Source organism: Camelus dromedarius, chromosome 2 (genome assembly GCF_036321535.1).
Source record: "Camelus dromedarius isolate mCamDro1 chromosome 2, mCamDro1.pat, whole genome shotgun sequence".
In the NCBI taxonomy this organism is placed as follows: Eukaryota; Metazoa; Chordata; class Mammalia; order Artiodactyla; family Camelidae; genus Camelus; species Camelus dromedarius.
The window spans coordinates 53801406-53829183 of NC_087437.1; the positions used below are offsets into that span (position 1 = coordinate 53801406).

A 27778-nucleotide genomic window follows, 5' to 3' on the forward strand; every position below is an offset into this window, starting at 1 on the left:
GATCCAGGGACATTATTATGAACATCAACTATCTCGGGGATATTGAGTTGCATAATGTTGCTTGCCCTGTACTGAAGGTCCCCAGACTACAGTGCCTTTGCAATTCTTATGTCTTCTTTATGTAGTGTTTTATGTCCTGTTTTTTTTTTTAAACCAGTTTATTAGTGGAAATATGTTGTTAAATAGAAACCAATTTAGCTGCTATGGTTAGAACTTAATAAAAATAAGACTGAATAGATTTAGAGTTAGGGCCTGGGAGAAGGCTTCTTGCATGAATAACTGCATGAACTGGAGTGCACTCTCTTGGTAATCTCTGCTTTGGAGTGAAGTGTGTGGACCCGGCAGTAGGTCCTGAGCCCTATTCCTGACTCCACCATGAACTGTTACAGGGCTGACTCCGGTAGCTCTCAGCTACCCACGGGAGTCTGAACCAGCTGAGCTTTATGTTCTCAGTTCTGACATCCTAGTATTCTAACAAGTCACCATGTTCATATAGTAAATAAACCAACCAGAGGATGGTGAGGAGTTTCAATGCTCAGACTGTTTCCTGCTGGAGAACTTGATGAACTTGAACTTGTTTGTGGTCTATAACCAAGTAATACAGAATCAATTACTAATGAAGAGTCATGCCTTGAGCATTAACACTTTCAGAGACAGCAGCCTCCTTCCTGTAATTCGGTATCCCCAAGGTCTCTTGGGTTCCATAGTACCTATAGCAGGGGCACTTTCAAGTGAAACCAACCAGAAGTAATTTGGATTAGGGAGAGACCTAATGAAGGGCTGTGATAAACAACCTCCCTCTTTGTAACTTTCAGGTTTAAGGACTTTTTATAATGGCAGATAAATGATCATCACCTGCAGAGCCAGGGTATTTCAGAGAATGGGTAAGCATGCCCCAGCTACGACCTGTGGAAAACTCTCAGCCAAATACACCTTTAGAAGCAGGGGAGAGAGGGCCTCAGGGCCATGGGAATTCAGCCTGCAGCTCAGAATAGAGTTCTCAAATATTCAAGCTGGGAGGGACGGACCTTTAAGAACTATTTCAATCCCCTTCCTTCTAGAGGAAACTGAGGTCCAGAGAGGGGCAGTGACTTGCTCAAGAGTAGAGAGATAACCAGGAGCATTTCCTGATACCAATTTTGCTTTGGAACTGTCCTGACCCCGGAGAAAGGAACCCCTCAATCCACAGAGCATATGACCAAAGACATAGGCGCTTTGCCAAACAACTTTCCTGGCTCAAGGGCCTCTTGAAACTTTATCTTGGGTGCATGGACTGTCTCCCAGAGAGGATGTAGCTCAGTGACAGCTCCAGCCATAACCTAAACAGAGGGGTCACTGGCCCTGCTTAATAAATGCGGCCCCTGCTACGATTGTAAAATTCTACAAAATCATTGACTTCTGAGTCCAGGCAAGGACTGAGCCCTGGCTTCTGCTTGGACTGTCCCATTTCAGGGTCCCATTTAGAGGTCACCATATTAACACGATGAAGGGAAATTCCTTATCAAATGAAAACACAAAATTCATAATAATAGAGAACCATCTGGCTGGGGATCACAGACTTCATTTTTCTATTTCTTATTATGGACAGCCGTGTCCTTTTAGACTACTGTGACTTAGTGCACCAAAACATGGATGCATGTTCTCAACAAATATTTATATATTTTTCTCAACTCAACAAATACTTAGATACCACATTCTGTCTGCATTATAATGAGAAGGATGCCAAAAATTACTTATATGTTGCATGTGCTTAATGTACAAATCCCCTGCCTCTGGGAATGTTAAAATTTAGTAGGAGAGTAAGATAAGAACTCAAATGTGCATGTGTTAGGGAATCGCCAGAGTATAGGTACTGCAGTGAAAGCTAGGAAGCCCCAGGGATTTAAAAAGTGAAAATATTGCATCCAGCTGAGGGGAATCAGAAAATACTTAGGAAGGAGAGAATGTTCTTTGAGCTGAGGACTGAAAGGTGAGTACGATTTAGGCAGGTAGAAATAGTAGGTGGAGGGCTGGCGGGAAGTAGAGAGAACAACTAGGCAGAGAGAACTGGGAAGTCCTGGGGCATGTAGAGTCTCAATTGCCCCTCCCCTGTCACGACCACCTGATGTAGGAAAGGGGTTCGGTTGGGGACAAGAGGCAGGGAAGAAAGCTCTGAGGAGGAGAAGCCAGAGCCTGTTTCCTATGAATTTTCTGCCTTAGTAGAAACAGCACAAAGCTCTGAGGCAAAGCTAAGGCTAGGCAGCAGAAAAGTTGGCCAAATTTCTGTGGGAAGACAGCTATGGCTGCTCTCCACATGTCCATAAAGTCATCTCAACAGAGCCTACAAATACATTGGCAGCTGCTCAATGAAAAACTAGAAGCCAAGATGATTTAAACGGATCAAGCAAGGTCATTACCTAGTGAGTAGTGGCTTCAGGTCCACAATGCAGCATTCTGATTCCCTAGCCAGTAATGCTCATACTACTTTAAGACATGAGGCAAACAAGAAAAGGCTGTCATATAAGCCCAAATGCCTCAGGGCTTTGCTTGTCAATGTTCCCAAGCTACATCCTGGAGCCCCTCTGACATCTTCTCTGGAACCTTGAAAAGCTTTTCAGATATAATTTAGAGATATTCAGAGAGTGTCTGGATTGCCCTGCTGGCCATTTAGTTAGGCTGGAAACTACATTCCCCCAAATTGCCTTCCCTGTATAGTTCCAGGTTAGAGTTGGTCAAAAAAGAAACGTGTGTGAGTTTGGAAGGCAACAGTCCTTACTCTCTGAAGGCTGTTTTATGATCAGATACAGGGAGGAACAGGTGGAGATGTGCCAGTAGGTTCTACTTTGTCTTCACTCTCCTCCATTCTGCATCCAGCTCTTCCTTCCAGCTACTGGCTCTGATGACCTACAGTGGCCCCGGCCCACCAGAGGCTTGCAGGGGAACCCATAGAGACAGTAGCTGCTTAGAGCCAACAGCTTTTCATAGACTTCTCTCCTTGAGCTCCCCCTTCATTGTCCCACTTTGGCTTCTTCGATGGGCTTGAGTTCTCAGATTCTCCTGCCAATGCCAACATTTCCACTCATGCCACAGCTTCAGGAGAACAGATCAGTGAAATTTCTGTGGTCCTCCAACTCTCTGTCTATGAGAATCTGGGGCCTTTACTTTCCTAGCTTCTCCTATAATGGCATGAGTTCCCTTCCCATAAATAGCCATTATGTCACAATACTCGCAGAGGCTCTGTCTTCCTGACTAGACTCTGTTTAATACAGACTAGAGCCACACGACTGACCTCAAGCAAATCCAGCAAAGGGACCATCCTGCCAAGCCTAGCCTAAACTCCTGACCTGTTCATCATGAACAAATAAAATCGATGTTGTTTTGGCTACTAAATTTTGGAGTGGTTTGTTACACAGCACTCTAGATATGTCATGGGAAGTAAGGAGTAACTTGGGACAAAGAGTGAGACTGACATTGGTGAACTGAAATTTTAAGAGTTACCATCTCATAGGTTCTTGGGGCCTTGAAAGTTACCTGATGTAACTTCTTATCTTTCTACCACAACTTTATGAAAGTAAGTTTATTTTTCCAATAAGTTTTTTATAATAAGTTGCAGAGATGAGAAACTCACCACCTTCTAAGATAGATCAGGCAATTTTGGATTATTCTTGGCTTAGAAAGCTCTTCCTTGGCCCCATATCTGGGAATATAACGTAGAGGAAGACATTCTAATTGTGGAAAAATCTTTTATGAACAATGATATTTATGGCAGTTACATATAATAACAGAAAACTGGAAACAATAGTAAATACACAATTCTAGGGGGACAGTTACACAGTTACACTAGTATTACTTAGTTAAGCAGCCATTGATAATCTCATTAATGGAGAATTTTCAATGATCTGGAAATGTTCTTAGTTGGTTATATTAAGTGAAAAAGCAGAACAAATTGTATATTTAGTGTAATTATAACTGTTGAAAGTATACATAGAAAATAAAAAGTAGAAGGAAGTAGAGCAAACTTAACAATGGCTAGTGGAACAGTAAGTATTTTAATTTTTCTTTTTCCTGTTTTTATGTTTTAAAAGTATTTTAAAAAGAAATTTGGGTCCACAGCTCCTTCCCTTTTGCTTCTACCCAATGGCATACAATCAATCAGTTCCAGTCAACAAACAAAGAGAGCACTCATACAGGACAACTGAACCAGCTTGGAAGTTCAGGGTGGGTTTCTAGTACCTCCAACTCTCATAACCACCTGAGTCTCCTCCCTCCCTCATGGTCAGGTATGAGGACTCTTCATCACTCTCTCACCTTCTCTCATTGTTTTCTAGCCTTTGGGTCCCAACAAAGCTCAAAAAGAGATGAAAATCTTTGCTTTAACTCCACACAAACAATACATTGAAAAATAAAATTCTGAAAAAGCTAGAAACTCAGAACAACTAAAATTCACATATGGCAGTGCATGGCAGGGTGGGTCTCATGTCAGGGAATGTTTTTTTGTGGTTGTCAGGTCCAAGAGGGAGCCAGTGGATAGGCTGTAAGTGAACGAATGAGGGGAAACAGAAGAGATCCTTGGTGTTAAGTTCATGAAGACTTTGGGGGAAGGAACAAGAGAGGGAGGAGGGAGTGAGTGAGGTGGGCAGGGAGAGGAAGAGGGAGATGTAGGAGAGGGATGGAACATTTAAGAATATTTGTGATTTCTAGGTCCATCCATGTTGCTGCAAATGGGATTATTTCATTATTTTTTATGGCTGAGTAGTATTCCATTGTATAAATATACCATAACTTCTTTACCCAGTCTTCTGTCGATGGACATTTAAGTTGTTTCCATGTCTAGACTATACTTCAAAAAAAAAAAAAAAGAATGTTTGTGATAAGAACATCTCCGCCTTTTTTTCGGTTCTCAAGACAGTGAGTCAAATTGTGAATTGACTTCAATTGTTTATGTATCTGTGTTTTGGATGTAACCCTTTACTGAGACTGGATCATGTGGGATCTCATGTTTCTATAAATTGCACATGAGTTTTCACTGATTAGTAGATGTTGGGAAAATTATTTAAACTCTCTGTGTTGCAGGCTCAATTGTATTCCCCAAAATGATGTGTTGAAGTCTGAACTTTTTGGACCTGACTTGACCTTCAGGACCTTCTAGGACCAAATAGGTTTTTGCCCATGCAGTTAGGTTAAGATGCTGGATTAGGGCAGACCCTAACCCAATGACTGGTGTTCTTATAAGAAGAGGGAAGCTTGGATACAGAGACACACACAGAGGGAAGTGTGAAGACAGAGGCAGAGATTGGAGATATGTTGCCGCAGCCAGACGTGCCAAGGATTGCCAACAACTCCCAGGCAGCTAGAAGAGGCAAGTAAGGATTCTTCCCTACAGCCTTTGGAGGAGACATGGCCCTGCCAACACTTTGATTTCAGTCATCTGCCCTCCAGAACTGTAATAAACAACCAAATTTATGGTAAGTTTTATGGCAACCCTAGGGAATGAGTACACTCTGTAGAAAAGATCTTTCATTTGTAAAACAGTGAAAATAACAGTATTTATAAACCATAAGCATGGAAACAGCCTAAATGTCCATTAACAGATGACTGGATAAAGAAGATGTGGTATATTTATACATTGGAATACTATTCAGCCATAAAAACCGACAACATAATGCCATCTCCATGGATGTTCCTGGAGAATGTCATTCTAAGTGAAGCAAGCCAGAAAGAGAAAGAAAAATACCATATGAGATCACTTATATGTGGAATCTAAAAAAACCAAAACATAAATACAAAACAGAAACAGACTCATAGACATAGAATATAAACTTGTGGCTGCCAAGGGGGTGGGGGGTGGGAAGGGACAGACTGGGATTTCAAAATGTAGAATAGATAAATAAGATTATACTGTATAGCACAGGGAAATATATACAAGATCTTATGGTAACTCACAGAGAAAAAAATGTGACAATGAATATATATATACGTTCATGTATAACTAAAAAATTGTGCTCTACATTGGAATTTCACACAACATTGTAAAATGACTATAACTCAATAAAAAAGTGTAAAAAAAAACCATAGGACTTTGTGAACATGACACAAGTTAATATATGTAAAATATTTAGAAAGGGACCTGAAATATAGTCAGCATTGTGTAGATTAGTAAGAAAAACAGGACCATTTTAGACAACTGAGATTTAGCCAACTGAGGTGACACTTTTCTGGACTCCTAGCTAAGTGGGACATGGGTAATTTCACATGTTTGGAGAAGAATAGGAGACTGAAACTATCCCTGGATACCCTCTTGTTTCCAGGTTTCCACACCTTCATTCCTAATCTCACTGGAGCCACCAGCACAGACATCCCTTTTTATGAGGTCCTGAGGTCCTAGGCTGACGGAGCAGGAAGGAAACCTAGGGAGTCCTCACAGCCGGGCTCATTTAGCAGGTGGCATCTTAGGTCCCTTTGGCTCTGTGCACTTTAAAAGCCTCCTAACAATCCTGGGAGGTGGGTCACATCGAAAGGATGTTACCCTAATTTTGAGAGGATTAGAGTAAGGGATCTCTAAAAGCTTTCATCCATAAAGGAATAGTGGTAAATCTAGGAATCCTTACACTTTCCTCTGTTTTAAAGGATTTCTCTAGATGTGCAAATTTAGGCCAGTGATTCAGTGACAGCACTGGGCCCAGGACTCCTGACTCACAAGTGAGTGCTCCATTGCTCTTCTAGTTGCCCTCAGCACAAGTGAGTCCCCTACAGGGACTGGGCCAGGGGTTAACAGCCAATCTTGCTACGTTATCCAGCTGCCGAAACTGGAGTTAAAGATCTTGAGAAGGAGCAAATTAAAAGTACCAGATGCCAGACAAGAACCTGAGACTAGTGGAAAATAGAGATGTGCGTGTGTGTGCATGTGTGTACTGCATTTTGGAAGCTCTTGAAAGCCATTTAAGTAAAAATAGCACAGCTAGTGGGGTCAAGATTCAAGCTGGCCACATTTGAGAGGGGCTGCAGGCTCAAGTCATTTGGCCATAAAATAATAATAATAACAACAACAACAATAATAATATTGTATTAGCAGTAGTAATAGTAGAGTCCTTCCCCCCAAACCCCTGCCGCTGTGTGGAACTTTCCAGTTGACTGGATATTTTCACCTTCTTTCTTTTCTTTGCTTCTTACGGCAGTCCTGCATTGAATGCACTTTAGGCAGACATTGTGATTCCAGGACCAGAGAGGTGACACGAGACCCCAAGGTTTCATAGCCTAGGAGTAGCAGATGAGACAAAATCCAGATGTCCTGACTTCCAGCCCTGGCTCAGTAATTGGAATCAGAGGACCGACCATGGGAGTTCAGAGATAGAAAGGCCATTAAAGGCTATCAAGAGCATCTCTTTCCTTTCTGAGGTGGGGAAACAGGCTCAGAGAAGTGGAGTAACTGGCTGAAAGTCACATGGCCAGATAATGGCAGAGCCAGGATTAGGGCCCAGTTATACTGATAGTCCCAATACAGTGTGTTTGTTAATCATAGTAAAAATCAGAGCTAATAGAGCTGGGTGAGGCCCTAAGAAGGTATGTATTGTGTACATGCAAATGCTAGACTCCCTGAACAGAGTAAGGCCTGAGACACAGCTGGCAGCTCCTTAGAGTCCAAGAATCCCACTGTTACCAGGAGGGATTGCCCATTTGCTAGGAGGGCTCTGGGCAGAAAAGGACATGGTCTCCAGGCAGCAGAGTGTGGGGAGAAGAAAGAGCTGGCTGGGGAGGGGTGGCCCCAAGCTTGGGAGGCAGGCATCCCGCAGGTGGGAAACTGGCAGTGCCTACCATTTCAGTGGGGCAGGGCTGGGGGCTGTGGGCGGGATGAGTCTGGGAATCACGGTTGGGAAGGAGGGCCATGAAGGACTTCACTCTCATTTGCCCGGGAATGGCTTGGCCTCCCCACCTCACCCGTTCTGTGACTTCAGAGCTAGGCCCATTCACATGCAAATCCCCTCTGGGACTGGGAGGCTAAATTCCAAACTGTTCAGGACTGGAAACTAGCCTGGGGACAGGCAAAAACAAAGCCTTGTTGTATCCCTCTGCCGCAGAGGCAGCCTGGCCAGCAGTATGTCACAGTCAGGACTGGGGTGAAAGCACTGATTAAGTAAGTGCTGAGCGAAGAGAAGGGACCCAGACCCGCCAGGAGCCAGTGTCGCCAGGCAGTTTCCAGGAATGTGCGAGCTGGCCTGTTAGCCACTGCTCAGGACCCTGCCCCGCCCCTTGCCTCGCCCTAGTGTACATCCTCAAATCTTCCCGTGGAAAATTTTCAACAGAGCTGGAATAGGGACCAGATGACTTGGATTCTGGTCACCGCTCTGCCATTCATATGTGTCACTTTAGCCTCACCAGGCAATGGTGCCCTGGAACTGGCTCGTATCAGCTTACAAGAGATTTTTGCGATGCTGTGGTTAAACATAGCCATCGTGAAAAATTCAGTTTCATAAACTTACAATTAAATTATATTAAAAGAAATAAATTATACAAAAACTCATCACTGTGCAACTGTTCTATCATTTAACTATGATTTCTGTTCTGAGGTTACTAATGTCTAGAATATCTGAATGGTGAATAGTGTGCTATTGCAGTACCTTCTCCTCCACCCACCCCCCAGTCCAGATCCCCTCGCTGATCATTTAAAGCACATGTTCAGGCCTCAATTTTCACAGACTAGTACTAGTACTAGGTGGACGTTAATTCTATTCTCTAAGAGTCAGGAGGTCAAATAACACCAGGGCGTGAAAGCAGCCTGTAAAGTCTGCCATTGCCTATCAGCATTCAGCAGGGACCCTTTCCCAGATGCCCTAGCTAGCAGGCTGGCTCTTCCTGCTCCCAGCTCTGCCTCTCTGTCTTCACCTCCCATCCATGTCCTCCTGCTCCAGCCACACTGCTGTCCTTGCTGTTCATCAAACACACCAGGAACTTCCCCCCTTAGGGCCTTCGCACTGGCTCTTTCTGCTCCCAGGAAGAGTGGCTGACTTCCTCTATTTCTTTAATTTTCGCCTCAAATGTCACCCTTTTCACAAGGACCGCCTTGATCAACATATTGCAGTGGTAACTCTCATCCCAACTCATGTGAGCCTCTTTACCCTGCTCTATTTCATTTCTTTGTGAATCACCTTACTACCACTGTATAATTAACTTGTAAATTATATTTAGCGTTTATTGTCTGTTCCCCCCAGTGTAATGTAAATACCCTGCCGACAGGGGTTTCTGTCTTAATTACCCCCACACCCCAAGCTCTAGTGAATGATAGGCATTCAATGAATATTTGTTGAATAAATAAATATCTCCCCTTCCCTACTTTTTCTTCTATGAGCACGCCAAAGTAAACTCAAGCCCTGCTTTTTATCAAGGTTTGTCTGAGAGCAACCTGTGTACACATAAGCACACAGATTTGCACACCAGGTTACACCTGTCCCCATGTTCTGCCCCAGGGCTGGGACCTTCCTTCTGTTTTCTATCACTACAGAGCCTGTGCTGTTGGCACTTGCTACCTAAAATAAGCTTCCGTTACACTTTTCTGAAGCTCATTTTCACTTCCTGATTCTTCTGAATCAGCTAGAATTGGTTTTGGGACCTGGTGTCTCTGGAGTGGAACAACTCCACTAGGGAATACAATTGAAATTCATGAGAAACATTTACCCAATTCTCTTTTTCTTCAGGGGTAAGCCCTCCTGTCTACTCCCAGAAAACGAGCAGAGCTGTGGCAGCAGCTGAAGGTCGAGGGCATGCTCTGAGTAAAAACAGAGCATTGCACAGAAATTAGGAGCGGGGGTCAGAGGAGTCAGTCTTGGAGCAGGGCCATGGGAGGGACTTATCTCTCAGTTACACAGCAGGATGCAGACTGACCCAATGAAGCCTGGGAAGGGAGCATCTGGAAGGTCTTGGAGAGGCCAGCCAGTCCAATTTCCTCGTTGGGCAGATGGAGAAATGGAGGCCCAGAGCAGAAAATTGACTTGCTCATTGTCTCAGCAGGAGTCAGTGGCTAATTTCTAGACCAGAGGCCTTTCCTTTATGCTCACCGCCAGGAGATACATGCTTTTTCCTGATCTATCCCCGGGACTGTGCTCACTACCAGAAATAAACACAGACATAGGCCCTGAACTCATGGGGCTGACAGTCTAGTGCAATGACCTTGAGTTCGCCATTAGAACTTGCGGACCACAAACAGATTATAAATAGAGTACTTTCCCATCCTTCAGAGCTCAGACTCCATTTCCTATTATTTTTGTAAAATATTTTTTTCTCTCTAAGTCAGGATAAAAAAGAAAGTTCTTTATTTAATAAAATAAAGTTCTCTAGACTACAAAAGGACCCTCAAGTTCCTTCAGTTTTATGAACTTTTACTAAATTTCCCTTATAGCCAGGAAGCACATCAAAATCCCTACCAGGATAAAAGCTGCTCTGAGAAGGGCCCAGTGGAGAGACAAGATCATGACTTGGGAGTAGGAAGACCAGAAATGGAGACCCGGCTTGGCTATAAAGACTTGGACAAATCTGCTCAAGCTCTTGATGCTCATCGTCCTTTCCTATAAATTATGTGTAATAATCCCTGCTCTCCCTAGTCCATGAGAATCACAGGAGGCAATAGATCAGAAAGTGCCATAAACGTGTGTTACCGCAAGGTGAACACACAGGAGAAATAAGCAACTGCCTGCATTTGATTGTCCTTTCAAAGTACTTTTTCCATAAATTGCCTGAAAAAACTGAGTGACATGAGCAAGGTCATAGACAGCCAGTTAGTGGTAGAGTCAGAGCCGATGAGAAGACTGACACTCACTGAGCATCCATCACACCAGCAGGCTCATTAGTGCTCACACCCTTGCCATCATTGCCACTATAGTACTACTCACTGAGCTAATTCCACAGGTGTTAGACATCTGTCAATAAAGCATTTACCTACTTGGGTTCACAATAGGCCCAGGAGATAGGCATTATTACTATCCTTATTTACTGGAAGAAGTGGAAGCAGGACCTGACTCCAGGTCTCACTGGCTCTAGAGCCTGATCTCTGAAACATTAGGCATGATTGCCTTTTGCAGTACTGATTCCACTCATCACTGTCATTTCATTTAAACCCTCTATAACCCATGAGAAAGATACTACATCGTCAAGAACATCTTTTTTAGGAATAAATTAGGAGTTTGGGATTAACATATACACACTACTATATATACAACAGAAAAATAACAAGGACCTACTGTATAGCACAGGGAACTATATTCAGTATCTTGTAGTAACCTATAATGGAAAAGAATCTGAAAAATAATATATATAAAATTGAATCACTTTGTTGTACACCTGAAACTAATGCAACATTGTAAACCAACTACACTGCAGTAAAAAAAAAAAAAAAAGTAAAAAAAAAAAAAAAACCAACAAAAAAACCCCCAAAAGAACGTCTTTTTTTGGTAACAATGACAAAATCAATGTTTAGGGAGATTGGAAAGCTTAGGAAATTGCACTGTTAAATTCCTATTTACCCTTCGAGATTTATCTCAAATATCAACTATTTCCAAAGCCTTTCTTCAACACCCAGAAATGACCACACCACAACTTACACACATACCCTTGTGTTGCTTTGCCCAGCTTTAACTTATTAATTATATACTTGTCTCATAACACATGATGAAATCTGTAAATTCCTGGAGGGCAGGTACTGTCTCACTCATCTTCATGAGCCCTGTCTTTGATGCAGTGTCCAGCTTATGGTGGGTTTTCAATAGGATTCTTGGACTTCATTCCAAAGACAGCAGGGAACCATCGAAAGGTTTTGAGAGTGGCACAATAAAAGCAATGTTTAAGAAGATCTCCCCGGGTACATGTAGAGGGGGGACTGGCTGGGGAAAGACTGACAGCTGGTAGACATTTAGGAAGCTATTGCAATAAATTAGGTGAGAGGAATAAGAATTGGAACAAGGGGTTAACGGTGGAAAGAATGGAAGAAATGTTGAATATATTTAGATTATGGGGTTAAGGGGAGAAAAGTGGCATTGCATCACATGAGCATTTAACAGGTGCCAGTTGAGCTACACGCACTCAATCAGAGAAGGAGAAAAAGGGAGAGACAATAAAAATCTGTGTTTTACTGCATTTACCAAACGCAGGTTTTTATTATCTCCTTTTCCAATGAACAGATGCCATGAAGCGAACTTGAAAATAGGACATGTGAACCTGCTGTTCCCTTGGTGGTTCTGGTTTCTGAGTACAATTTTCAGTAACTATAGCTCCAGGGCTCCTTTCTCAGCAAAAGTCGACCACTGCATCTGATACTCAACCAAAAGGACTGTAACTTGTTGCATTTCTGGGGGAAAAAAGTCTCTTCTGGACATTCTAAAAGACCGTGCTCTGCCATATTTAAGAGACTGAATAAGTTTGCCTATAGGCAATGTTTGCCTTACATTCCACTTAACTTACATTACATTACACTTAAAAACCTAAGCATCCATAAATGGGACTCCACTGTCGCATAACATTTTTAAAAGAAGAAAAGACTGAAAGTTTTGAGATATAAATTCTGGTCCCAGTGTGACTTGGGCTTGTCATGATGATCGTGGGGTTGAACACGATTCCTGAGGTCTTAGCTGCATACACTATCAACACTAGGTGGGCCTTAGGGAGCAGCATGTTCAACCCTCCATATCTGAGAGACGAGGAAACAGAGTCCTCTCTAAAACTAGTCACTCGCCCAGGGTTACTTAGAGAATGACAAAGAATCCAGGCCTCCCAACTGCCTGGCCAGCATCTGTGCTCTGCCCCTTGCCTACAGTGTTAACCAGCTGTGATTCCTTTGTCTCATCTGTGCGCTGCAGGAATCCACACACTGCAGCCACATTCCAAGGAAGCAGATGCTGTTGTGCAGATGTGCATGTGCCTTGAAGACCAATGACTGCGGGAAATCAGGCTGGAGAGGAATTTTCATCAAATGAGAGCATCTGGACCACAGCCTTAGGGTCCTGCTCTTCTTCAAGCTACCGATGTGCTGTGTCAGCAGTTCTGTCATCATCAATCTGATGGGCCAGGATGGGAAGGGCAGTCTGTGGACTGGGGCTGGGTCGGAAAGGATTCCTGTGAGCTGGAGGGTCCTTTAAACCCACTCCTAGGCCTGCCAGGGGGATTCAGTCAAAGAGTGAAAAAGCCTTAAAACAGAGGATATTATCCCATCAAACGGAAATGAGTGATATTTAAAGTTCCTTGGAAAAGGACAGTGCTAGCATGATACATTTACAAGTTTTCTTTAAATGATGTGTCACTAAGGCATCCCCACCAGACTGTCATCTCTTAATGGAGTGCTTATGACCACGGAACTTTGAGAAGTCACCATTGTAACAAATTATTACCATTTCCTGGCATCACCCTAACTAGGATAATGAGGGCTTAGTGGGGTAATCTGGCAAGCTCTGGCAAGGAGAATTAGGATTAAAATTCTGCAATTTAAGGGACTTCAGGGATCATCTCATCTCACCCTCTCATGGAACATATGAAAAAACAGACTTTTGGAAAGAGGTGCTGACTTACCCAAAGATGACATGGCATGCTCATGCTTTACTCAGGCAAAAAGGGAAGAGCCACCTTCTCATTTATAGCCAGGAAAGCCACTCATTCTACTAGTGGAGGCTTAGGGGGAAGAATGCAATTAGAAAAAGTCAGTGGGTTTTGACTGGAAGGCTTCTCACAGGTGAGAGCACTAATCTTGTCCCTGAACTGGGGAACTTAGGCAATATTCAAGCTATAATTCCTGCAAGGTGTGATCTTCAGGTGAACCAAGGAGAATGAGTGAGCTAGTGAGCTTCTGAGCTACCTTCAGCCCCACTTCTGTTTTCTATATCAAGCCTGCTAGAAGATTTGTTAGAAGGAAATGTTCACTGGGGAGAAAATATTTGAAAAACAATAACAACAACATGGGACTAGGGGGGTCTCCAGAGGGCCCCTGCGGCTTGACATTCTGTGAGATCTTGAGTCCAGTAGGGGAACTCTGCCTGGCATGTATGGGGAAGGCACAGAGCCTGTCTCCACAGGGGCACTGGTTGTCAGCCGACAGAGTGCAGTGTCCTGCCAGCGATGGACTGCTCAGACCCACGGCTGCTGGAACCTCTGTGGGGAGGCCAGTGCCAGTGCTGAGATGACATTCTGGAAGGAATTGGGCCGTGCAGGCCCAAGCAAAGAAATATCTCATGCCCTCCCTGCCCAGTATGTTAATCCTTTCTTCTAAAGGAATTGAAAAATGTGTTTAAATCAGAGATACAAGAACTGGAGGTCCCTTCAGGCAGGCAGCTCAGCCTCATGCAGACTGCTTCTTTACTATGCCCAGAGGTCACAAGTCTAATTTTGGAGCAGAGAGAGTGCTCAAAAATTGTACTGTCTACTCCAGATCATTTGAAAGTTAGTGTCAGATCTGGGACTAGAACAGGCATTTCCTGAATCCCAGGGAAGAACCCAAGATCATGCTGCCCTTCCAGAGGGCCTAGTTCCATCTCCCTGGGCTTTCAGGAAGGTGTCTCACCACCCTGGATTGAAACCATCGATCAGTTTCCAAAATATCCTCCAGCCAGAAAGGCCAAGCTTTGGGTAGAAATGTATTGCAGTGTCCTTAATTGAGGGTCAGAAGATGTCTTCAGATTCTATTGTTTTCCTTGAAAAGTATCATTTTTTTCACTACAAAATGTAGCTGATGTCAACTCCTTAATTTGCCTTGCCAGGGGGATGCAATTTATTTAGGGCAAAGGAATTAGTTAAATCCTCTATTGTGTGTTTATTATCTTGATAAAGGAGTCCTAACAAGTCAGACTTGGCATCTGTCTGAAAAGAGGAGAACTTGCAAGAAATGATTGCATATGAATTGAAATCAATTCTTGAGGTGGAGGTAGGAGGGGATAATGAAAATAAGTCACTGTTGATCCAGCAATCCCACTCCTGGGCATGTATCCAGAAGAAATTCTAATTAGAAAAGATACATGCACCCCAATATGCATAGTAGCACTATTCATAATAGCCAAGACATGGAAGCAACCTAAACATCCATTGACAGATGACTGGATAAAGAAGATGTAGTGTATATACATAATGGAATATTACTCAGCCATAAAAAGAATGAAATAATGCCATTTGCAGAAACATGGATGGACCTGGAGATTATTAAACTAAGTGAAATAAGTCAGACAGAGAAAGACAAACATAATATGATATTATTTCTATGTGGAATCTAAAAAAATGACATGAAGGAACTTATTTACAAGACAGAAAGAGACTCACAGACAGAAAACAAACTTATGGTTACCAAAGGGGAAAGGGGTGAGAGGGATAAATTAGGAGTTTGGGACTAGCAGATACTAACTACTATATACAAAATAGATAAACAACAAGGTCCTACTGTATAGCACAGGGAACTACATTCAATATCTTGTAACAACATATAATGAAAAAGAATATGAATAAGAATATATGTGTATGTGTAACCAAATCACTATGCTGTACACCAAAAACTAACAACATTGTAAATCAATTATACTTCAATTAAAAAAAATTAAAAAGAAAATAAGTCATTGTCACAGCTAAAGAAAATTAATTGTAATTTTTGTGGTCTTGAGTCTCAGCTACCAATAAAGGAAAGTGTTTCCACTGACAAAATTTCTAGATGGTTGACATGTTTAAAAGTAGAGAAAAAAGCAATTAGGAAGTTCATCTAGTCTTGTTTAAATCTATGGAACTTACTGCTGTATTAAGCCAATGTTTGGTCATTTTCCTTCTACTAAGTTCACTTTCCAACCCAAATATTTGAGAATATCATGTTTTTATGGCCAGCATTAGCTAGGGGAATGGGCTGGGGGATTCTGCTAATCTAATGCCCCTTACTCAGAATGTATCTTCTCCTGGGGTTTGGAAGACATAACTCACCTGTTTGAAAAATATCTCCATTTAAGGTGATGAACACTTGGGGTCCCAGTGAACACTCCCTGCTTGATCCTTGCGACTGAGATGTTGGCTCCATTTTTAATGAATTTACAGAAACTATACATCAGTCTAGATGACCAACCCTCATCATTTCTTAGAGTTACCAACTCTACCTCTTCTCATTCTTTATCTGTCAAGTCTTTTATTGTCATTACTATTTTCCACCTTGTGCAATGGCTATTTTTCTAGGCTCATCTCTCTTTTTAAGGGACTAGATCTTTAGTGTCCTGAAGTTCTCACAGTTCCTAGCACAGGACATTCAAAGAAGGGTAGCATTCCATAGAGCAATTGTTCTCAAATGGGGAGATTTTTGCACCTTTCAGGGATATTGGTAACTGCTGGAGACATTTTTGGTTGTCACAACTGGAGGGGAGGTGCCATTGGGATCTAGTGAGTAGAAACCAGAACACTGCTAAAAATCCTCTAATTCTCAAAACAGCTTTCTTCAGCAAAGAATTATCTGACTCAAAATGTTAATAGTGCTGAAACTGAGAAACTGCCATGGAGCACCAATTTTAGAAAGTTTTTAGGTCCGAAACTGCTGTAAATGGGATACTTGATGCATACTCAACATCTATAATCAGTAACACTCAACATTTAAAATGAGTTTAATCAGGGTAGGGGTTCACATTTCCACTCATTTGGCCTCTCCCCGTCCTCCATCCTGCAGTGGTCTTGTAAGCCCCTGCAGTATTCTGGGGCTGGTGGAATAGTTTTGAACAGCTTGGTAGAGCCAGAAAAGCACAGGTTTGAAAGTCACAAGACATGGGTTTGGAGTCTTAATCCATCATTTACTAGCTGTACAATCTTGGGTGCACTGCTTCACCTTCTTGGATTTGTTTCTTTGCCTATAAATTGGATAGTAATACCTGCCTTATAGGATTGTTTCAAAGATTGAATGAACTTACGTGTGTAAAAGCACCTTGCAAACACACTACATTGTTGTTAATCAAACATTCTGGTTAATATAACATTAACTCTTGTTGAATTACTGGCTTTAAAAACACGAGACTATATTAATACCAAAAATACAGAAAATCTACTCTAAAGTGATTTGATGAAAGCCTCTTCCAGGAAGCCAGAGAGGATTTGGAGAGTAGGTTCTCAGGTCTCCACATCCTTTTGAACCAGATACAACCTTAATAAACTTGATCTCTCAGAAGGACTCCAAGTTTTCTAGCCCCACTTTTAAAGGAGAATAGCTTCCCATCCATGGCATTGTTTGTGGGTTCTCCCTAAATTCCAGAACATGTTGTTTTGATGTTGTAATCATTTCTTGATCCTTTTTCATTTGTTTTTCACATCCACCTCTGATAGTGACCCCCACCCTTGCCCATACCCTTTGCTGATAAAATCCAAACTCTAGCATCTTCAAGACCCTTCAGAATCTCACCCCAATCCAACCTTCCAACTTCACCTCCTACTGTCCCCTACTGCATACCCCGTATTTTCCAGACACTTGATCATTACCTAGAGAACTGGGCAATGATTTCTAATGCTTCAGCTTTGGATATAATTATAGCTTACTCTGATTAATGCTTATTCTGGGGTCTCTGCCCTTTTCTGCCTGTTGAATTAAAGATGACATTGGAGCAGTGGTTAGTGGAAACATTAAAGACTTCGAGAACAGAAAGGAAAAGGGAAGGTTGTGTCTGGCTGAGTCACACTTTGTCAGCCTCAGTTTTCCTCAAGGTACTTTCTAGGTCTAGCTACTCAGCCTGCACCTAGCATACCACCCCCAACCTCCATTCCTCATGTTGTAACACTGTATGTCTCCCTCACTAGACTGCCAGCCTGGGAAGTTAAAACAGCATCTAATTCATCCAGGCTCCTCTAACTCTCAGCAGATTCTCTAGTAGAGAACCTGGCCCAGTTAGGGACTACCAGGGGTCTCACCTTCACATAGTCATATTCACATAGGTAGGAGGATTCCAAGTTGAAGTGCATGAAGTAAAGCTTGATCCGAAATCCCTCTGGGACAGTGATATTCCAAGTCACCTCCGAATCACTTGGATAGGAGTCTGGATAGCCAGGCGACTGGATCTGGCCAAACATATTGTTAAGCTCCACGATGTGGGCCGAAGCCTTCAACAAGGAGAAGCACAGAGCATGACAGAGAAGGAGCCACCTGAAAAACATACATAGATTAACGCACATTCATGGACACAGGTCTTTGCCATTTAACTAAATCAACAGCTGAGAGACCAAGTTCCCAGCATATCTGTGCCACTGACCTGCTGCAGGGACTTCCCTTGTGCTGGGCCTTGCTTACCCAGGCTATAATACAGGAAGGTGCTAACTCAATTTCTTTCTTTCTTTTTTTTTATATTTCACTTTCTCAATTCATTGTTTCCATAGTTATTATCCATTCACAGAGTCTTAGAACAATTTTAAAACATTCCTCACAGAGGGATCAATTCCAGTATTCTTGATAAGATGATTATTCAGGTTCAGCTTGAGCTGTTCTAATGATATAGTTAACTACTTCAAAAGTTACCTTATTTATTGCACAGCTAAGGATACCATCAACAAAACAAAAAGACAATCTACAGGATGGGAGAAAATATTTGCAAAATATGACTGACAAGAGACTAATTTTCAAAATAAACAAACAACTCATACACCTTAATATCAAAGAAACAAGCAACCCAATCCAAAAAATGGGCAGAAGACCTAAACAAGCAATTCTCCAATGAAGACATACAAATGACCAATAGGCACATGAAAAATGCTCAGCATCGCTAATTGTCAGAGAAACGCAGATCAAAACTACAATGAGGTATCGCTTCACAACAGCCAGAATGGCCATCATTGAAAAGTCTACAAGTGATAACTGCTGAAGAGGGTGTGGAAAAAAGGGAACCCTCCTACACTGTTGGTGGAAGTGTAGATTGGTGCAGCTACTATGGAGGACAGCATAGAGGTTCCTTAAAAAACTGAACATAGGCTTACCACATGATCCAGCAATCCCACTCCTGGCCATATATCCAGAGATAAATAAAATTCAAAAAGACACATGCACCCTGATATTCATAGCAGCACTGTTTATGATAGCCAAGACATAGAAACAACACTAATGTCCATCAACAGATGACTGGATAAAGAAGATGTGGTACATATATACAATGAAACACTATTCAGCCATAAAAAAGAATAAAATAATGCCAATTGCAGCAATATGGATGGCCCTGAAGACTGTCATTCTAAGTGAAGTGAACCAGAAAGAGAAAGAAAAACGCCATATGACATCATTTATATAAAGAATCTAAATAATAATAATAATAATAATGACACAAGTGAACTAATTATTATTTTGGTTTCTTAAATATGTGTAAGCACATTTGACTGTCCTTTATGATTGGATTACCGCATTCTGTTGATTCTTATTTTGTAGTTGGCTTTATTCCTTTGATAACTATGTAAGTTTAAAAAGCTAAAGATCTAATCTGTTCTTAGAAACAATAATTAGTACATACATGAAAACTAAAAAAATGTGCAGTATACTGTGTATATGTATTTACATGCAATATCATGTGTATGTGCAGTTGAACTATAATAATGCTACATAATAAAACTGGAAAAGGGGAAAAAAGTTAAAAAAAAAGTAACTGAGTTGATGGATATATCAATTAATTTAATTATGGAAATTCCTTCATAATGTATGTATATATTGTGTTATCATGTTGTATACTTGAAATATATTACAAATTTTGTCAATTTTGCCTCAGTAAATCTGGAAAAATACATGTTCATGAATATTTATGTTTTATCTGTAATGAAAAAACAAAACAGTAAACAATACCTATGTCCATCAACAAGTGAATTAAAAAAAAAGTTACCTTATTTATATCCTTGGGAAACTATATTATAAGACTGAAGTAAATTCTATCTTTGAAGCTTACATCTAGTATGGTATAGTTCTTTGGAATCATGTAGACCTGAGCCTTTTATTCTTAGCTGTATAATCCTAAAAGTTAACTAATCTCTCTGGCCCTCAGTTTCCTCATCAGTAACCACACTCAAGATTGGTATTATGTAACATAATATATGTAAGTTGACCTAACATAGCACTGAACATCAGGCACTCAAATGGTAGCTATATTCTGGTTTTGTTTTTTGAAATATCATAGTCTATTCCTCACCTCCTAAAATAGATTATTTAAATTTTTGAAATGACCTGTTGTGTTTCCCTGCTTAAAACTTTTCATCTCAGTTCTTTAAACCTTGTCTTATGTGACAGCATCTAAATCAGCATTGTCCAACAAAACTTTCTATGATGATGGAAATATTTTATATCTGACTGACAGTGTGTGCTAACTCAATTTCTGAAGTTTCTTCCAGTTGTGCTCTTTTAAAGATTTCATAATAGTATTAAACTTTCCGAGAAAATACCATACTTGGGACTCTAATGCATATCACTTTCCTGTTGAAAAATGTAAATTTCATAATTAGGTGAAAGTTGGTATCATTTCTTCATCTCAGCTTCATTTAAGAATCATAAACTCTTGATTCAGTTTTCTAAAAAGTAAGCCATAGTAACACGATACTGTAGAGATGAGACTTACACTTGGTGATGGGATCTGTAGTACCCATCACCCATCTGTAGTATGGATTAACAAAAACAATCCAGATATGTAAACTTTTGAATTAAGAAGGAATGAGCAAAACAAGTTTTTTGTTTTTTCTCTTGGTAAAAAAGATAGGTGATCTTATAAAAGGATCAAAACCCTATAGTTTATTTCCAGCTGTAGGAATCAGAGATAATGGGCTGTTGAGAGTTGCATAAGGGGCAAGGAAAATTCAATAAAACTTACAGAACACACCCAAAGTGGCTGATGCAATAATGAGGCAGAATGTCCAAGGCTTGTCAAAACCCTAATGATCAATATACACCATACCAGGCATCAAATAGATTGCTCCCACAGCAAGACCCAAGGACTTTGAACTCAAATGTCCCAAACTTGGCTCATCAGCTTCTTCCCTAAATCCTATTTGTTCTGCTTCTTATGTTTTGGAAATCCACTGCTCCTCTCCAGTCCATTCATTTAAATTTTCTTATCTGAACTATTGCTATTGCATCCTGATTGATCTCCCTGGCCCCATACCATTCAGCCATCTTCTGCCAAGGTTGATTTTTTAAAACACAGATGTGCCCACACCACTCCACCGCACGTGCAGGGTAAAGCATCTGCTGCAGGGAAGGCTGAGGAGCTCTTTTTGATCTAGTGAGGACCTGCCCATCCAGCTTCATCTCCGTGCAGCCACACTCTGGCATATCATTCTGGGAGAACGTCATGCCTGTCCAGGCCTTGGTCCCATTACACATGCCCTGCTCGTTCCTCACCTGGTTGTCTTAATTATCCTCCACCATCCAGCTCAAAGATTTCCAGGATATCTGGGGTATCCTTCACTCCTCCAGATCCCAGCCCCCGTGCATGCTTCCAGTCAGAGCACGTATCACACTGCATTGCTCTAGGCACAGCCCCTGAAGTTAGATGTATTTGGGTTCAAATCCCAATTCTTCTACTTACTGGCTGTGAAATCTTAGTAATTAGTCTCTGAGCTCCCATTTCCTTGTATGTAAAATGAAGATAATAATCTTTAATTTACAGGCCTCTCATGAACATTAGAGATGATGTATGTAGAAGACCTAATATAGAGCCTACACAGAGAGTATATAATAGATGATGAATAAATGAACAAACCACGGAAGTGGGGCCAGACTCTTATACAGCCTAAAAAGTAACCTCTGGGAAATTATACTAGCATCTTCAGATTAATAGTTATAGTTTGGCCAATCAGGAAGTTTTTTCTCCCCAACCTGCTCCACCCCTCCCAGTAAACAGATGCAATGTATATGTATATATGCACACAGGTGATTTTTTGAGTGTGTAAACACAATGAGATAATTACATAGATAAATTACCTGGCTGTCATATAATATTTTCATAACAGTTAAAGACATAAGTGCAAAAGGCCTCGAAGGATATCAGTGGGGTATTAACAGTGTTTATCTCTGACATGGTAATATGAGGGTTTTTAACTTTATTTTTGTGTATATAAATTGTTTAAATGTGTCTAGAAGGACTTCGTGCTATTTTTTCAATAAAAAAAAAGTTATTTAAAAAATTTCCAAGGTCCCTACAATAGCAACTTGTGAGATGCAACTAAGGAAACAAAATGTTTTAATCCAATTGCCAGGGTCAATATTTTTTTAAACCAATCTGTGGAGGGAGGGCCTCCAAGGCAGAGAGAAGGGAAGGCATAGGTCCAAGCTCTCCCATGAACTAGTAGGAAAGCTGGGTCTAGAAATTTTGCCTTGTGGGACCCAGGGCAGCCCCATTTTCAAGTGAGGAGATATACCAAGGGTATATCTGGGGATTCTGGTTCAGTTTCGCTTCAGGAGGGGAGAGCACTGATCTTAGGTTGGAAGAGCTGGATTCAAGTCCAAGCTTTGACTTTATTTATCCAACCCATTTGGGAAGTCATGTGAGGTCTCTGTCTCAGTTTCTTCATCCACTAACTGGTGATAATAATGACACCCCCAGGGCTGCCATCAGAGTAAAGGAGGATTGGAAAGTAAGTACTTTGTTAACTGTCCAGCTCTAGGCACAAACATTAGTTCTGATTACTCCATCCGGCTACTTCCCGAAAAGCAGGGGTTAGGAATGAGCTTTGGCTCCCTAACAGGACTTCCCTGCAATAGCGACACCCAGCTTATGTAAGGTCAGCTTTCTCCATGTCTGCTTTTTCCAGACCACATGGAGGAGATGCTGAGCTTCCTCATGCTGGTTCCATCAGGTGCTGGCCCCAGCTGATGGCCCCGTCTATCCTCTGAGGCCTAGGACCATGTGTAGTAGGCAACTGGTCAGCGTGGGAGGAAGGCCTGTGAAGCTTTCTGTTCTATTTTGTTTGCATCTCAAAACAGTTTCGAACATATGAAATGAATCTCTCCTTTCACATAATAAGCCTGAGCATATGTTTGCTTGCTTGCTTTCGGGGCTGCAAATCAAAGGATGTAAGTGGCGGCTTTCATTTCCCATCACACTTTTTGAATGTTTTTGGCTTCTTATCCACCAGGCACCGGCTGTACAAATTCTGACACCTGCTATCTATTCTCCAACTAATCAGAAAGTTAAGTTACATTTGCTTGAAATGTCAGAAGTAACCTATAAAGCTAGGATTTCATGCATTCTACTGTAGGAGCAGAATCTTAGGAATGCATAAAAATGCTGGCCTATATCAACGGTTGTGGAATGAGCAGCAATTTCTATTTCACTTTTCACAATTTCTATTTCTTTCCACTCACTCCTCACTTCAACCTACACTACGTCAAGGCTGTTAAGGGGTAGAAGAGTTGAAAAGGACTGTACAGATCCCTTTGACAACACCCTTATTGGACAGATGACGAAAAGGATACCCCAAGAGGTGATGTGTCATGTCCAGTGCCATATGGTGAATTAGCTTCAGCAGAAGAAGGGAATAACAAAAGCTCACAGAGGAAGCTGGGTCCATGCCCATATCATGCCCAGGCATCTGGCCAAAGCAATTAATCTTGTGAAAAATAATTCAAAAACCCATGGCTTTATGTGGAAATTAAAAACAAAAAAACAAACAAAAAACCCCCAAACTAATACCAAAGCTCCTCCCAAACAGATTTTAGTTTAATTGGTTTGGAGTGAGGCCTGGTCATTGTAATTTTTTAAAGCACCATAGGTGGTTCTAATGTGTAGCTAGGATCGAGAGCCACTGGTGTAGAATAACATCCTTGGCTGAGGGTCTGGCAGAAAACAGTAGAAAAAACCCTGAACTTGGAGCCCAAAGATCTAAGTATGGGTCTGGGCTTTTTCGAGATCATTGGTGTGGCTCTGGGCAATTTGTTTAACTCTTTTATTCTCATTTCTCCATAAATACTTACCTCATTCGAAATTTCAAGCCCAGATGAAACTCGTGCATAGCATGCATGGAGTCCTGGGTTCAATCCCCAGTACCTCCATTAACAAAAAACAATAACAACAAAAAACTCCAAATCTGAAGTCCTGTGTCCATGTGAGGCAAGACTTTTTAGAGGCTTCTAGTGGAGCACTTTTCCAGTAGAAGTTTTGCTATTGAACAACTGAATTCAATTCAGCCAATGTTTATTGAATACCTAACAGGAAAACAGACATTATGTTAGGTGCTGGGCATACAAAGATGAACAAGACATAGGTCCTGTTCCTTAAGGAACATCCAGTCCTGGAAGAGGAGGTGGACATTTTTAACAAGGAGATATTACAAAGATAAGAAGAGGTGTAGCTCCCAAGCACAGAGACAGCACAAAGAAGATGCTTAGAAGATGTCTGAGCTGGCTTGAACAATCGGGTCCTCTAGGTGGAAGTAAGAGGGAGAGCTATTCTGGGTTAAAGGATGAGCAAACACAAGGACACAGAAGTGATCACTAGCCCTGTAGTATGGTATGGCTGGGGCACTGGGTGTCAGGGTGGGATTCGAATGGTGGACGGATTAATCAAATTTGTCATTTAATGTAGATGGGCATAAATCTCATCTCTTTTAGGAGAAAGGAAAATGGAGTTAGATGGCAGGTTTAAAATTACAGTGGATTTAAAAAGAACAGAATGATTGGATTAACTTTAAAGACCCGATTATCTCATTGAACCACAGGTAATCTGAGTTCAGAGTTATCACAGGCTGAAGCCCCTCATTGCCCCCAGACCCAGAAAAGTTGCAAAGTGACTTTGCAGAAGAGAAACAAATAGAAACCCTTTTCCAACTGAGAAGAAAATAAATGGGAAAAGAGGTGTTAAGGGACTTAACATATCTGCAGAGTGTTTTTGTTTTTTGTATTTTTAATATCATTAGCACTTTTAAGTAGCCAAAATAATTACGGTGGTTGGATTTTGAGACTTGTAGAGGAAAACTTATAAGGAATGTCTGGTAACAAGGATCAAGTAATTCTAAGTATAGGCTGAGGAATACAAAATGCTGAAGAGCTTGGAAACAATTAGAATTTAAGGTCCTAGGTTGAGAACTCCAAAGATTTTTTTCTCCAATTTGTAATACCCCTTTAAGAGCCACTTGGTGCAATTCATAGCCTGATTCATGCCACCAGCAGCCTCTGATTTCAGTGAGGAATGTAGATATTTGTAGGGGATTATAAAATGGGGACAGGTTTTTAGTTTTCTAAATTGAGCTTTTAAATAGCAAACTTCAGAAGGTTTAAGAAACCACAGAGCTGAGCTGTGGGAAGCTGGTTTCTTCCGGTCAGAACAAATAAACACACAAACACATATCTAACTCAGAAAGTGTTGGAAGAGCTAAACCAATGCTTTTTGCACAGGAGAACAAAAACTCAGCCGTGTGGGCAACAGGAGGAAAGTCACATTGGCCAGCAGGCAGCACCCTGTGCTGCCAGAGAGAGAAATCTGAGCTCCGGCGGCGTCTGGTGGTATTTACACACAGCCTCCCGTTTCAAGTTGCATGTCTCCGGAGTCCCAGGGAAGGCCCCAGCCCGAGTCTCCCTTCTCAGAGTCCCGGATTGATGAGAAGCCCTTGCACCACCCACAGGACTCGCAGGTGAGTCTGCCTGTAGACAAGGTCAGACCCTCCAGGGCAACTTGACACCTGGTCCCTGAAGGGACCCCCGTGCCCACTCTGCCCTGGCACTCACCTCATTTTCCTGTCTTGGGTGCTCCTGGCTGCCTGGTCCCCCCGGCCTGACTTGTCTGCGAGCTCGTCCCCGGTGTGGTGTCAGCGATGCCTTATCTTTGTTCTGAGGTCCCTGTGTGTCTCTGGAATTGGCTGGCATTCTCCATTCAGGTCACGCCTTCCTCTGCCTGCAACAGATCCCCTCTCCCCCTCTCTCCCTCTGCCTTTTCCTCTCTCTCTCTCTCCTCTGACTTGCTCTTACACACACTCGGAGGAACCTGACAGAACAGAATCTGTCTTCTTCCTTAAAAGATACGTTCCTCCAGCTCCCTCCTTCACCCCTTGTGGCTGCTTCCAGCCCCTGAGAGAGAATAACTGAGCGTCTCAAATAAGGTATTTGTATCATCATGGTGTGTGTGTGTGTGTGCGCGTGCGGGCGTGTGTGTGGAGGGTGGAGAGGGACAAAGTCTGATTTCTCTTTGGTTTCCCTTGCCAGATGGCTATAGTTCTCTGCTTTTCTTCGGGACCCTGGCAAAAGGACACCAATTAAATGGGGACAACCAACTAAAAAGGCAATTCTAACATCTGCACTACACTAGGAAAGGAAAAAGATCCAAATCCCAAAGCTTGTCTGTCTGCAGACAACTACAGGTTTTCCTGTGAACAGAGCGGCTGGCCCGGCATGTGAGAGGCAGCCAGCCCTGCAGTTGGCTAGTTATTCTTTGCCACTTAAAAGCCAGGCTTGTGCTGTTTACCAACTCAGAGTGTGCAGAGGCCTGATACAGCCTGGAGAGGACCCACCGCAGCCAGAAAGCCCCGCACCCCATGGCTGTGGAGGGACCTCGGCCAGTACACATGCCTACACCCAGGGTTTGTGGAGAAACGCAGCACCTGATCTAAACCGAGCTAAATAAGAAGAAAATTCCTTTCCCCACAACAATGACCGCCAGTCCCGAATAGGGAGAGAGACGTCTAGGTGTAAAAAATACATCTGAGAACTTTTTCTGTGTTAGGCACAGTTCTAGGTGCAAACGTCAACTCAATTACTCCCACAAATTTGGGAGCGCCATACTCACTTTACAAATGAGAAAACTGAGGCTCAGAGGTTACCCAATTCGCCAAGATTATCCAGCCCTTTATTACTCCTTACTGCTACTATGGCTAACAGTTAACATTCACTGAGCACTCTGTGTCACGTACTGTTCTAGTAAGGTATTAATTCCTTTCAATCATCTTTACATTTTGTGTAGCTGGGTAGTAATATTATCCCTATTTTCCAGATGAAGAAACTGCCCAGAGAGTTTAAGTAAGTTACCTAAGATCACACTGCTAGAAAGTGAAGGGGGAAGAATCTGAGTTCTTAAACCAATATATTGTACTGCTTCTCACTAACATATTATAGTGCATATGGTATTTCAAACACACACCACATTCAGAGAGAGACTCAATTTGAAAAGAGTACTAGACTCAGAGTCAGAATTTAGGTGTAATCTTTCCTTTCTATCCAAGCAGGCTGTGTACTTTGAGTCCAATAGTTAACATATCTGATCTTGTTTCTTCATCTGGAAAATCAGGGTTTCTATAAGACCTAATTGAGATTATCTTTGTGCTTTTTTAGCTGTTCAGTGTATCTAAGAGAGGGCTCCCACCCTTTCTAACCAAAGTGGCAAACACATGCACTCTCCACCTTCTGCTAACACTGCTTTGGCACATTTGGGGGAACAGTGGCTTGAATCTCGTTAAAATTCTCCTTGTTCCGTAGTTTTCTCTAGTTTCTCCTATTTCAACACTTTTAAAGATCAGCTGTGCTAAGCTGGGCATTATTAAGAGGCTGTGATTGACAATGTCGGTGTAAGTCTATGAGAGGAGAGAGTATGTTTGAACCTAGGTACTGTTTGAGCAAAATATTGCATTCTGTTTTAGGCAGAATAGAAAAAAATCCCTTTAAAAGTCCCATTAAGAAGACTTTCAGGCTCCTCAGCCATCAAATAACTCCCAAACAACAACATTTCAATGATTTAAGTGCAAATGAATCAGAAACACATGGACTACATTTCTCTTGGAATATACATGAGTTTTAAAACCAAGGGAGAAAGAACTTGGCACGAAGAACCCCGCACTGTGCAGAGGACCCTGCCCACTAAAGACATATCCTTCACTAATGCTGCAGCTGAGC

General features: G+C 41.8%; 1 protein-coding gene across 3 annotated transcripts in view; it reads right to left on the minus strand.

Moving 5' to 3' along the window:
* Positions 1-25986, minus strand: part of MASP1 (MBL associated serine protease 1) — a 63455-nt gene extending 37469 nt beyond the window's left edge. For all 3 annotated transcript variants that reach the window (XM_064493675.1, XM_010976128.3, XM_010976130.3), the window contains exons 1-2: positions 25625-25986; positions 17854-18085 (exon numbers count right to left, since the gene is read on the minus strand). In XM_064493675.1, the coding sequence (XP_064349745.1) occupies positions 17854-18085; positions 25625-25629 (237 nt within the window). In that variant the 5' untranslated portion in view covers positions 25630-25986. The remainder of the gene's footprint in view (positions 1-17853; positions 18086-25624) is intronic.
* Positions 25987-27778: the final 1792 nt, after the last annotated feature.